We start from the raw sequence: 13,999 nt of genomic DNA, 5'->3' as shown, positions 1-13,999 counted from the left end.
CCATTTTGGTGATATGACTCTGCCTCAAATTTTTAGAAGGTATACTAATGCAATATATTCACATTCTTAAAAATATTTAACAACATAGTATCACTGAATGTCTATGTTCAAGTTAAGGGTACAGGATGCTTAAAAGAGCTAAAATCTGGTGAAACAAATTGTAAAAATTCTGTTTGCCATATTTCATTATTACCTATTGGAAGGAGGTGGCTGCTGTACCTGAGGACCACGTGTTGCTTGAGTAACGGGTACTTTAGAGAGTCCCAGCATTTCCTGTAAAGAGATTTTTTCTGTGATATCCATTCAATTACTCCAAAGATGTATCAACTACTTACCATGTGCCAGATACTATGCTAGGTATTAGGAACCCAAAAATAAAGAGCATAAAGTCTTTTCCTCAGAAAGCAAAAAGTTCAGTTGGGGAGACAGTCAGATAAATAGTAACAAGACAATGAAATAATCACCATGAGAGCGCAAAATACAAGGTACTATAGAAGCAAAGAGGAATATTAGCTCAAAAATACTTTATTTCTAATTAATAGTCAAGTTACTATGTAACTTGAATGTATTTCTTAAATTATATTCATCCATCCCTTTGAGCAACTTCACTTGAGAAGTACCTGCTATGTGTCAGGCATCTAATGGTAAATATATATATACAGTCCTTGACCTTATGAAATTAAAATCTGGTGAAACAAATAGCAGTTAATAAAATTGTTATCTAAAAAAGTATAAAATTGCAATTGTAATAAATGTTATAAAGGAGAGGTACATGGAATCATATAAGAGTTATAATGTACACACACCTTTATGCCTATACTTAATTTTTTAGTTACTACCTAACCAAATTACCAGTTTTGTTTTGAATTTTAAATGTGTAAAAAATTCCTCTCTAAACACATCACTATTTTACTAAATAGTTTTACTAAATATTATATTTACTAAAGTTTTCTTGAATTTAGAAATTTTTTAGTAAAGTTTTACTTTAGTAAATATTATTTTACTAAATATTATTTTACTAAAGTTTTCTTGAATTTAGAAATTCTACTTAGTCGTGTAGTAATCGACTAAAAGTATATAACAGAAAATCAGAAAATCTAAAAATTTGCAAAGAAAAAAATACTGAGCTAATCCTATAGTATTTTCTATACTCCCAGCAGGAAAAGAAAGTTTTTACTAAGACTTACTATATGTTAGATTCTGTGCTACACTCTTTATATATACTATTTTTTTTAAGATTTTATTTATTTATTCATGAGAAACACAGAGAGGAGAGAGAGAAAGGCAGAGACACAGGCAGAGGGAGAAGCAGGCTTCATACAGGGAGCCTGACGCGGGACTCAATCCCAGGTCTCCAGGATCACGCCCTGGACTGAAGGTGGCACTAAACCGCTGAGCCACGGGGGCTGCCCATATATGCTATTTCTTCACAAAACAAAATGAAATAAATTTCTTAATCCCTGCTTTATAAATGAAAACTGACACTCAGAAAGTCTACGTTAACTTGCCAAAGGTTACACAACTAGTAAGTGGCAAAGTAAGATATTAACCCAGATTTTGCCACAAAGCCTTGTAAGAGTTTCCACTGTCCCAAGAGTATTCTCACATTATTTCAGGCAGTACTAATAATAGTCTTATAAAATAGGTATTATCCCTTTCTACGGAGGATAAGACAACAAGCAAAGAGATCAACCCAAGATGGCACAACTGGAAGAATTTAAGAATTAAGAATTCAGGACTATTTGGGGAGCAAAGATCAAGTTCTTTTTGACCAAACAGAGACAGAAAATAAAAACATTTTAATGGAGAAAAAAATTTAGTCCATAGCCATTTATTGCCTACTACAAAAAAAAAAGTATTTTATGTGATACATATCTATTACATAATATAAATAAAATGTACTCTACCATCAGAGGTAACATTAAATAACTTTAAACAAAATTTTAGTTTAAAAATAACAACTGCAAACACTTAACAGGCACAATCCATTTAATGCTCATGACAACACTGTAAGGTAAATACTATTATTACTTCTCTTCTACAAATGAAAAAAACTAAGGCACAGAAAGACTAAAATGTGCCTAATTTCTCTCCTGTCTCATATAAACAGATGCTCTTCTTCTCCAAGGCACTCTGGCTTCCTGTGCCCCTGAAGGAATCCCTATCATGTCTTCTGAAACCTCACCTCACTCCTACTTTCATTCACCCTCTTTAGTCTCTCTCTCTTTCCTGTGCATAAACACATTCAAGTGTCCTTCCTAAAGTAAACCTGTTAACTCAGTTCTCTCTCTCAAATTCCCACACTATTGCCTTCCATACCTTCAACAAACCTCTTGTAAGAATGCTGACTCTAATTTTCTTCACTTCCTCAAATCTAATGATCTTATTCATTGTTCATTATCCTCCCCACCCAAATCTGCAAACTCCTCCACTACTTTCTGTCTCAATTAACTGTAGCACCACTATCTCAGTCTGCCAAGCCTCAAATTAGAATCGTTTAAAACCATTCTCAAAATCTTTTCTTTTTCATTTTGGGCTACCTGGATGCTCCGAAGTCTGACTTCATGTCTGTCTACTTTAACAAGGCTTACCTATCCTCTTCTAGGGTAACTATTCTTAGCTGGGGGTCGTGTCAGATCACAAAGTTTTTCAAAATTCTTACATGAACAATCTTACCCTCTCAACAACCTTCTAATACAAGCACATGTTCACTCACTCTCTCATGGTCTAGCGAAATCGCTAAGTAAAAAAAAAAAAATATATATATATATATATATTGAAAAAATATCCCCAGATGAACCTAATAAGCCACAAATAACTCCCTGTCTTGGAAGATAAAGCTTCAATTTTGCCCCAAAATAAAAATTTGGTCCTGATGTATGAAAAAATATATACTCGTGATTCATACATTAATAACTCTCAAGCCTTAAAACACTTCCCTTGCCAAACATAATAAAAGTGTTTCAATCCAAAATGAAGTATCAAGAAACAAGAGCTACTATTCTGTGATTGCTTTCCCTCAGTCTTCAGTATGACTTCTATAAGCTCTTCAAATCTCTAGCAAAATACCTTCAGTTTTACCATTCAAAGTGAGGGGTCTTTGGGACGTCTGGGTGGCTCAGTGGTTGAGCATCTGCCTTTGACTCAGGTCATGATCCCGGGGTCTTGGGATCGAGTCCCGCATCAGGCTCCCCACAGGGAAGCCTGCTTCTCCCTCTGCCTATGTACTCTGCCTCTCTCTGTGTCTCTCTCTCATGAATAATTTTTTTTTTTTTTTAAGTGAGAGGTTTTGGGCAGCCCCGGTGGCCCAGCAGTTTAGCGTCACCTTCGACCCGGGGTGTGATCCTGGAGACCGGGGATCGAGTCCCGCACTGGGCTCCCTGCATGGAGCCTGCTTCTCTCTCTGCCTGTATCTCTGCCTCTCTCTCTGTGTGTGTGTCTCTCATTAATAAATAAATATTTTTTTTAAAAAAGTCTTCAATCTGTATAAAGCTGTATATTAACAATTTAAGGCAAATGAAAAAAATTGGTATCAACCCTAAATTTAAAGCCTTTATTATAATTAGCCATTCATCATAAAAATATTTTTTTTTAATTTTTTTTTTATTTATTTATGATAGAGAGAGAGAGAGAGAGGCAGACACATAGGCAGAGGGAGAAGCAGGCTCCATGCACCGGGAGCCCGACGTGGGATTCGATCCTGGGTCTCCAGGATCGCGCCCTGGGCCGAAGGCAGGCGCCAATCCGCTGCGCCACCCAGGGATCCCCTATTTTCTATAAACTTATATCCAGAATGCATTTATAGACAAATTTTGGAGTGATGCCCGCAGATAAAATTGAAACTACCACTCTTGTTTTTACCTGCAGTTGTTTAGCAGACAGATCTTTTGTTCCTCTGAACACATAGCTTTTTGAAATGCCCTCACATCCAAGTTCATGAACCTGTACCATTCTCCCAAAAGTAATAAGTCCAACCAAAGCTGTCGGTGGTAAAAGACTTAATGACATCTGCATAGATTCTTTCAGGGCTTGTAAATCTTCATCTTCCATGCAAGTATCAACCACATAGAGGAATATCAAAGGCATCTGAGGACCACGCTTTTAAAATTAAAAATGAGGGAATAATAAGAAAATGTTAATGTATTAACACTCAGCACAATACAAGGATAATTAGTAGAGAACTAATTAAATAATTTATAGTACATTCATACAATGAAATCTTAAATCATTTCAGAATATGAAACAGGTTATGCATAGAAAGATATCTAAGGCATATTAAGATAAAAATTAAATTTAAAACCATTATTTATAGTTTCAAAACCTTTTGATTTTGTTTAGCTGCATAAGACTTCATTTCCTGTAACAAGCATTTATTTCTCTTAAAACAAGAAAACAGTAGCTATAAAGCTTTAAAACAAAATAAGATCATTTTTATAAAATAATTATGTAAACCTGAATCAGACTGCAAGAGAACTAAAAACTAGGTAGGCTTGACATATTATTTACTGGCTCAAGTTAACCATATTCTGCTTTCTTTACAACATTCATAAAGGATAGTATTACTTTAACACTTAAATATGTAAACAATTATGTAAAGCCATTCAAAAAGAGAAGAAAAATTACTTTCTTAACAAGGACCAATACAAGAGTAACTTTATTAATTAGACTTGGGGATATACCATTAGGTTCTAGCATCATATTGATTTAAGTATTTCTGAACTGACCTTCCAACTACACAACAATATTGACACTATACTGTTCATTGACCTACTTAGTATGGCAAATCAAGACACCACCCAATATCCTGGCCAATCATTAAATAACTACAACAGAAAAATTACCTTGTTCAAACTGACCAGGACAGTTCTTACCTCTTAAATGCTCCATCAATTCAATGTGAGAATCAAGAATGATGCTCTTTAAGTTATCTCAAATTAACAATTATTTTGGTACATAGTAAATTACTGGATAGTTAAAACTTTCTTCAGGATTTACTCTTATGTTCTTACCAGAACTACATATTCAATGCTAGAAAACTGAGGTAAAAGTTCAGCAGGTTGATTCAGTTCAGATATACCAGCATAAGTAGGTGGAAACTATGGAGAAAAAAAAAATTTTTTTAACAAATTATTTTCCAGAAAAGAGTAATGAAATTCTAAACTGCAAATAATTTTATCATTTAGTTATTAAAAAGTATTTTTTGTATGAAAAATTATTTCACCTTTATTTTAATGTGCATTTTTTTACATATTTACACTAGTATCAAAGCATTAACATCTGCATTAGGGGTTTTCTTACCTGATTCCTTTGATAACAAAAGTTGCAAGCCCAGAGTTTTGCTCGATAATCCACCTGACTGTTTTAAGAAAAGATACAAAAGAGCTCATGTTTCAGTTCAATTGTACAATGATCCTAATTTCAATAAAATTAATTTCTTTCTGAAATATGAACATATTCAAACTAATACTTAAAGTGACCTTTAAAAGCCATTACCTTTAGATGTTGTCAATATCTAATTCATGCTTTTAACATAACAAGTTACTTAAATGAACACGAATTCTAATATATAGTAAATACCAATAAAATTAAGACAATACTTTTTTCTTCAAATGATTTAGTAATTCTACACTCAAATCTAGAAAACATTTAATTCTGGGGATCCCTGGGTGGCTCAGCGGTTGAGCGCCTGCCTTCATGCCCAGGGCATGATCCTGGGGTCCTGGGATCGAGTCCCACATCAGGCTCTTGCATGGAGCCTGCTTCTCCCTCTGCCTGTGTCTCTGCCTCTGTGTGTGTGTGTGTGTGTGTGTGTGTGTGTGTGTCTCAAGAATGAATAAATAAAATGTTTAAGAAAAAAGAAAACATTTAATTCAAAAAACATATTTACTGAATGCTTAGTATGTAGAAGCCATTATTCCAGGTCTGGTGATACAGCAATAAACAAGAAATCAAAGATCCCTGTTACTATGAAGTTTATATTCTAGAACAGAAAGACATACAATACGAAAGTAGATGCACAAACACAGAAAATACTTTCAGATAGTGATAATAAGAGATTAAAGATAACAAAGCAGGGTGTGAGAATGTGTTTGGGAGGGCTACTTTAAAAGAAAGCCTTCTTAAATAAACAACTGAAACGTGATCTAAATTAAAAGGAACTAGTCAATCCAGGCAGAGTAATCCAGGCAGAATATATAGCTATTGCACAAGTTTCAATGTAGGAATAAATTTGGTATGTTCAAGGATCAGAAAGAAGGTAAGATATAATGTAGTTATTAACAATAAAGAAAATGGGTAATTTCAGATGAAAGCAGAAACATTACAAAGGCTAGATGATGTATGGTTTAGGAGTCTTGACAAGAAGTTTGGATTTTTCATTCCAAGTATAATAAAACACTGTTGAAATGTTTTAATAATCTGATATCCATTTGTAACACTCTAGCCTCTGGATAAACTGCTGAAAGACAAGAATGGAAACAGGGTGACCATATAAGAGGATAATTAAATTGTCCAGAAAAAAATATGGTATATCTTGAAGTAGAGTGTACTAGTAGAAAAGAGACTAAATATAAGAGAATCAGTAACGTTCTAGAGGCAGAATCAGAGTTGTTAGTGGATTGGTTGGGGAGAAAGTGTAGAAAGAGGAATAAAAGAGGATTCTTGAAATTCTGGTTTATGCATTAAGAAATCATAACATTCTCAAACAGCATACCACTCAATTATGACTTTTCTAAGGATACAACATGGGTCTAATGACACACAGCCAGCACCAGTATCTAGAGATATTAGTGATAGGATTAACAGTTAATAAAGTGACAACTTTACCTTTGGTCTCTTATCAACTCACTACAAATAGAATATCCTTCAATTTTACAGCTTTTTGGATTTGACTATATCCTACTTTGAAAAAATAACTAAAACAAAAGCAAAGAAATTTTTATATAAATGAGTAAGAAAGAAACTATATTTTTAAATCATATTGCCACATTACTTTTTAAATGTATTTTAATTACCATAAAGGATTCAAAACTGCACGGCAAGTGGTCCTACTACACAGAACAGGTTCATATTGAATAGGTGGTAAATCAGGTCTCTCCTTCAGTGGTGTAAATAGGGCTGCTACTGGAACAACCATTCTTGTAGCTTCCAGTCGACTTGATGGCCAAACATTCCAACTAAATCGGACTCCATCTCGTTCTTCATTTTGTTGAATGAATTCCAAATAGGTCGTCATTGTAGAGCCTGATGATTATTTCTGCGACAAAATTAAAGATGTTTAAAAATCCTCTTAAGGAAAACTAAACTAAGCATGTTTTTCCCACTTTCAGCAATATTAATCCATGAAAAATCATAACCAAAGTATTTATCTCAGAAAAAAAATTAGCAAGCAACAATAACCTGACTTACAACAAAATAATGACTCTACTGAACCCAGTGCTCATTATGCCCAGTAAGAGGTATTTTATCCTTTTTTTATTAGAAACTCTTGAAAAAAAGACTACAGGAAAAAAAAAAAGGCAAAATAAGTGTCCTATTTATGTAAGGGTGCATAAGAAAGAAACTCAAAGATGGGGGAAAATTTAGATCCTGTGTTTTCCCTACCAGCCCTGTAAATTACATTATTCTAATAAACAGATTACCAAAAACAAATTCTAAAGCTCGTTTGGTTTTCTATCCAGAAAATGACAAATTTCCACTAACCCTGCTAGAAGAGAATACTTAATAGTGCATAACAAAAACATTTTTCTGAAACCAGGTACTTCTATTTTAGACAGGTAATTTTTTTATTGTGCAAATATAAGACCATTTGTGGCATTCATAAATAAAATGCCTGACAAGTGGTGATCCCTATGCCATTTGACTTTTGCAGAAACTTAATTCAGAATATTTTTATCATTCCAACTTAGGAGAGAATTTTTCATTTGAAACATATGATTTCAATATAATCATTTAAATTTATTAGGGGGAGGAGGATGCAGCTCTGGTAAGAGCCCAATATCAACAGACATCTCCATCTTGTTTCTCTCCTACTGCCTTTCTAGAATGCCAGCTCTCCTGCCTAGGCAACAGTTTTATCCAACATTCACAAACTAAAACTACAACAGTGATTAGTGAAGAAAAGAAATTGTAAAATTTAATGTTTTGAGAGGATAGAATTTGAAGTGCTTTTGTGGCTGGCCAAAAGATTTGTAGGAGAAATGAAAGATATCAAGAACTAAAGAATTATGGGGCAGCCCAGGTGGCTCAGCAGTCTAGCGCCACCTTCAGTCCAGCACCTGATCCTGGAGACCTGGGATCGAGTCCTACATCAGGCTCCCTGTATGGAGCCTGCTTCTCCCTCTGCCTGTGTCTCTGCCCCTCTCTCTGTGTGTGTCTCTCATGAATAAATAAAAATCTTAAAAAAAAAAAACTGAAGAATTATGAAGGTAGGGTGCCAAAAGAGCCAACACAGACGCTGAAGTAACGAAGAATGACAATAGGATTAAATAAATAAAATCTTTAAAAAGAGGGGCAGGGGCGCCCCCCCCCCTCAGTTGGTTAAGTGCAACTGCCTTCAGCTCAGGTCATGATCTCAGGGTCCTGTGATCAAGCCCCACTATAGGCTCTCTGCTCAGTGGGGAGCCTGTTTCTCCCTCTCCTCTGCTGCCACTCCCTCTTTGGTGTGCACACTCTCTCTCTGTGTGTCAAATAAATAAAATCTTAAAAAAAAAAAAAAGAAAAGAAAGAATGACAATATAGGATGAGGAACTGATTGTAAAATGTAACTGAAGAGGGCAGCCCCGGTGGCCCAGTGGTTTGGCACCACCTTCGGCCCAGGGCGTGATCCTGGAGACCCGGGATCGAGTCTCATGTCGGGCTCCCTGCGTGGAGCCTGCTTCTCCCTCTGCCTGTGTCTCTGCCTCTCTCTCTCTCTCTCTCTCTCTCTCTCTCTATGCCTCTCATGAATAAATAAATAAAATCTTTTAAAAAAAATGTAACTGAAGAAAGGGTATTATTTGTTTTTTTTTTTAATTTTTATTTATTTATGATAGTCACAGAGAGAGAGAGAGAGGCAGAGACACAGGCAGAGGGAGAAGCAGGCTCCATGCACCGGGAGCCCGATGTGGGATTCGATCCCGGGTCTCCAGGATCGCGCCCTGGGCCAAAGGCAGGCGCCAAACCGCTGCGCCACCCAGGGATCCCGAAAGGGTATTATTTGAAAAAAAAGCATTTGAATATAATCATTTTAATTTTAGAAACATTTTCAAATAGACTTTGATAATAAAAATTACAGAAAGCGAAGCTTAACATATCTATGTATTTCTCTTCTTTAGCAGCTAAGAATTTTCTTTCCTTTAAGAGAAGTAAGAATGTTGGAACACCTGGATGGCTCAGCAGTTGAGCTGCTGCCTTCGGCTCAAGGGGCTCAAAGTGTGATCTCAGGGTGTTAGAATCGAGTTCCCACATTGGACTCCCCACGGTGAACTTGCTTCTCCTTCTTCCTATGTCTCTGCCTCCCTCTTTGTGTCTCTTGTGAATAAATAAATAAAATATTTAAGAAAAAGAAAAAGAAAAATTAAGTATATCTGTTAAAAATAATAAAAGAAAAATTAAACACTGTATTTCTATCAGAATCTCAGAGACAACCAGAGAATTGTATGCTAATCAAAAGCGAACACAGATTTTTCAAAGGTTGATGAGAGATAAAAGAGGAACACTAAGATAACTAAACTTGTTTAGAAAAGATGATCTTCAGGATGCCTGGGTGGCTCAGTGGTTGAGTCTGCGTTCAGCTCAGGGCATGATCCTGGTCCCGAGATCCAGTCCTGCCATCAGGCTCCCCTCAAGGAGCCTGCTTCTCCCTGTCTGTGTCTCTGCCTCTTTCTCTCTGTCTCTCATGAATAAATAAATAAAATCCTTAAAAAAAAAAAAAAAGAACAGATGATCTTCAAGACAAATTATAGAAGCCAGATATGAAAAGGACAGTACGAGTTTTCAAAAAAAAGTGTGTGCTGAAACATAATGATAAAACAAAGGTCTGGAATAGTCAGAGAGCAGTTAGATGGAAACCTCAGTTTTAAAGGAGAAACAACCTTTCTGTGAGAAAAATCCAGTTTTTAGCCAACAGCTTCCATGCTACAGATGTGAATATAAACTCCAGGACTATGCAATCCCTTCTATTATTTCTACAGAACAAAAAAACAGGGGCAGCCCGGGTGGCTCAGCAGTTTAGCGCCACCTTCCGCCCAGGGCCTGATCCTAGAGACCCGGGATCCAGTCCCACGTCAGGCTCCCTGCATGGAGCCTACTTCTCCCTCTGCTGTGTCTCTGTCTCTGCCTCTCTCTCTCTGTCTTTCACGAATAAATAAAATCTTAAAAAAAATGAAGTTTTCCCATTTTTGCATGTATAATCTAACCTATATAACCTAAAATGCATCACCAAAAAAAATTTTTTTGAAAGATTTTATTTATTATTCATGAGACATACAGAGAGGCAGAGACACAGGCAGAGGGAGAAGCAGGCTCCTCGCGACAAGCCTGCGACAAGCTCGATGTGGGACTCAATCCCAGGACCCCAGGATCACGACCGAGCCAAAGGCAGATGTTCAATCACTGAGCCACCCAGGTGCCCCCCCGCAATTTTTTAATTAAAAGTTTAAAAAATATGCATCACCAAAAAGCATTAAAATATTAGACCAATCAAGGTTTTTCATCTAAACCACAAAAACACAAAAAATGTTTTGACTATTTTCTCAATTCTTCAAAAATGGTACATAAGTAGTACTTAAGTACGTGGCATACATTTTCTCTGTAATCAATGAAGTGAACCTGTTACCTGGAAAATAACTGACAGTAGTTAACAACAAAGATAAAATCCCAGCTTTCAAGAAAATATCAAAATTTTTGAAAACCTGTATCCACGACTATGAGCTTCACAGCTTGCTAATATTTAAAGATTTTTCTGATAAGATCGGTGGTGATATTAATGTGAGTTTTCTACTGTATAATGAAACATGTCAACATTTGGAAAATATACTTTGTTCAGAGAAGCAAAGTCTCCCAAATGATCAATTCATGATGTTACCAAATCATGCATGGATAAAGATCCACTCACAGTGCAAGACAGAAAAATGGGAATTTTAAAGCAACAGAGTACAAAAAGTTCATTCCTAAGATTTCAGATTTCACATAGCTATTAACCCTTGGCTTCTGAATCAATTAACAGGTTGTAATGTAATATGAAAGAAGAATATGCACAATTATCTGAAAAAGCGATTAAAATATTCCTCCTTTTTCCAACTACGTATCTATATGAGGCCAGATTTCTTTCATACAATTCAAGCAGAATAATGTATCACAAAACACTGAATGCAGAAGTAAATATGAAAATCCACCTGTTCTTTGAGCATCTGCCTTTGGCTCAGGTCATGGCCCAGGGTCCTGGGATCGAGCCCCACATCAGGCTCTCCATAGGGAGCCTGCTTCTCCTTCTACCTAAGTCTCTGCCTCTCTCTGTGTCTCTTATGAATAAATAAGATATTAAAAAAAAAAAAGAAAGAAAATCCACCTGTCTTCTATTAAGGCAGGCATGGGATTTGGGGAGGAGGAGGGGGAGTTTGGAGCGGATCCTCAATAATATTTAAGAGTCTAAAAGAATTCTAAGAACCAAGGTCTTAGGACAGTAGGTCTTAATTCAGAAAGCCTAGTAAAGAAAGGCTCTATGAGACAAAGCATAAAGACATCTACACACAATAGCAGGTTTCAGTTTCTACAAGTAACAAGGCTGGGTTGTAACATCCTTACTTTTTGTAGTACAAAACACAAAATATATCATGACATATTAAATATAACCTGTGTGATATTTTGAACACAATTACCGTCCTTTTCCACTTTCTTTTCAACCTCTCTGCTCTAAGATCGTATTTGTTCACTAAATCACATCTATTTTATTTTGCATATTCTCACTTTCCAGGAGTATTTTGAAAAAGTCCCACCTATTTAAATAGTCCAATTACATGTCCATCCACAATATCTCCCCCACCTCTCCAAGGTAGGAACTGCTCAATTTCAAAATTACTAATTCTAGTATGAAACTTTCCATGTAGGGCCCCATATCCAATAATGGTATATCTGAAATAAATTCCTTTTACAAATAGCTTTTTATAAAATGCCATTATTTGATCAGCAGTCTGTCCTATAATCTTATGTTAAAACCGAATAAATATGATTCAGACACTATAGGATGGAGACCTAAAATACTAGTCGTAATATATTTTTTAAGTGGTACAAAACACAAAAGACTATGCTAAAGAAATCTTATTTCCCCACAGTTTATAACCAGTGAGACTTAACTTTAAATAATTTCTCATGGTAGAACTAAAAGCAAAGAAGCAAAGTATTATGTCTCTTTAACCGAGCATATCAAATACGTGCCCACAGTATTTTTTAAAGCTTTTCCTAATCAATAACTGTAAGTTTTCCATATTCCAATTTTAGCACTTTTATAGATCCTAAATGAAAAATATCCTAAATTACAAGTAGAATTTGAGTTTCTTCCAAACCAGATGTATTTAACCATTAACTGTGCCTCTCTACTTTTCAGTTGTAAAGACTTCCAAAACGATGTTAATTAGACTACTGGAAAAGAGAGAGAAGACTTAACATTTGTATTCAAATCCATATTCAAATCTAAAACATTTCTAACCAAATTAATCTGGCTAGTTATACACGGCTTTGCGGGGTGGAGGTTGAGGAAATTCACGTGAATTCAACGTACACTAAAGATGACACGTAGGTAGATCGACTAATGCTTTTCCTTTCCCACCAAAACGGGACAACAGCACAACAGAAAAGACTGGTCCCATCTGAAAACTGCACCCTACTAGTGATCGAGGCCTAAGGCGTTAGCTTTACCTAGCACTTAATTCTCCTTATCCCCTTTGACTCCCAAGGCCGAACTACCGGTGACGAAGTCACCTGGGTTCAAAGTCTAGGGCACTTCAGATGAGGCAAGGTATGAACCAAGAAGCCCGAGTGCCCAGGAGCGGTGAGAGGCTGGGGCGAGGAAGGCGGATCGCCCCGGAGGCGAGGGTGGGTGCTGGGCGAGACACTGAACTGCCGTTTTTCACTCGACTCCTGTCTTTCCTACCTTATCCAGGGTAGCGTGGGGAGGGCTCGGGGGCTCGGGGCTCCCGGGCCCCCGGGCCCCCAGGCCCCGAAACCACGAAGCACAGTGGTGAGTAAGAGGTGGAAGGGGTCAGGATTCAAAGGTCGCTGCCGCCGGCGCGCCCGCCTGCCCCGGAGCACCGAGGGGGCAGAGCGGGCACGACCCCAGAGCCCCCGGCCCACCCCCTCCCGGCCCGCGGCCGCCCAGCTTCCCCTCCCCCGCTTTCCGCTGAAGGCCCGCGGCCCCTCCAGGGAGCTGGGAGGAGGCAGCCCGAAGTCAGTCCTTACCAACTGCCCCCCGACGAGACCCGCGCCAGCCGCGGCCACCGCCTTGCACAACCGGTCCTTGCTGCCGACCTGGAGCAACCGTGTTACTGCAATCAGGGCCGGCGCCGCCCCGCCCCCGACCGCCGCGCAGAACTCCGCTGGGCCAACATGGCTGGGGCCGCCTCTGCCACGTCAAGGGGAAGGGGGGCGGGGCGACCGCGCCAGGGAACTGAAGGAGAGCGGGCGGGACCCGCCGGAGTGGGGCCGGGATAGGGCCCCAGGACGAGGGAGGGGCGGGGCAGGGGCGGGGACAGAGCTGGGGGCGGGGCTACCGGATGAGGGGACTAATGGGAAGGGTGCGGCACCGGGGCGGAGCCGAGGGAGTGGGGACGAGGAGGAGGGAGGGGCGGGGAGGGGGCGGGGCCAGGTATGGGGCGGGGCTACCGGATGCGGGGACTAATGGGAAGGGTGCGGCACCGGGGCGGAGCCGAGGGAGTGGGGACGAGGAGGAGGGAGGGGCGGGGAGGGGGCGGGGAAGGGGCGTGCACCGACCTGGGGCGGGGCTAACCTAGGTGGGGACCGCCCG

General features: G+C 38.6%; 1 protein-coding gene across 1 annotated transcript in view; it reads right to left on the bottom strand.

Moving 5' to 3' along the window:
- The window catches only part of SEC23A (SEC23 homolog A, COPII coat complex component), a 57,716-nt gene extending 44,118 nt beyond the window's left edge, over window positions 1-13,598 (bottom strand). The window contains exons 1-6 of the mRNA XM_055309326.1: window positions 13,435-13,598; window positions 7,014-7,255; window positions 5,299-5,356; window positions 5,010-5,096; window positions 3,862-4,098; window positions 194-273 (exon numbers count right to left, since the gene is read on the bottom strand). Coding sequence (XP_055165301.1) covers window positions 194-273; window positions 3,862-4,098; window positions 5,010-5,096; window positions 5,299-5,356; window positions 7,014-7,234 — 683 coding nt within the window. The 5' untranslated portion in view covers window positions 7,235-7,255; window positions 13,435-13,598. The remainder of the gene's footprint in view (window positions 1-193; window positions 274-3,861; window positions 4,099-5,009; window positions 5,097-5,298; window positions 5,357-7,013; window positions 7,256-13,434) is intronic.
- Between the last annotated feature and the right edge of the window lie 401 nt (window positions 13,599-13,999).

This window comes from Nyctereutes procyonoides, unplaced genomic scaffold (assembly GCF_905146905.1).
Source record: "Nyctereutes procyonoides isolate TBG_1078 unplaced genomic scaffold, NYPRO_anot_genome, whole genome shotgun sequence".
Classification (NCBI taxonomy): Eukaryota; Metazoa; Chordata; class Mammalia; order Carnivora; family Canidae; genus Nyctereutes; species Nyctereutes procyonoides.
The sequence above is the reverse complement of the archived record's forward strand: the minus strand, read 5'-3'. Positions and strand labels throughout refer to the sequence as shown.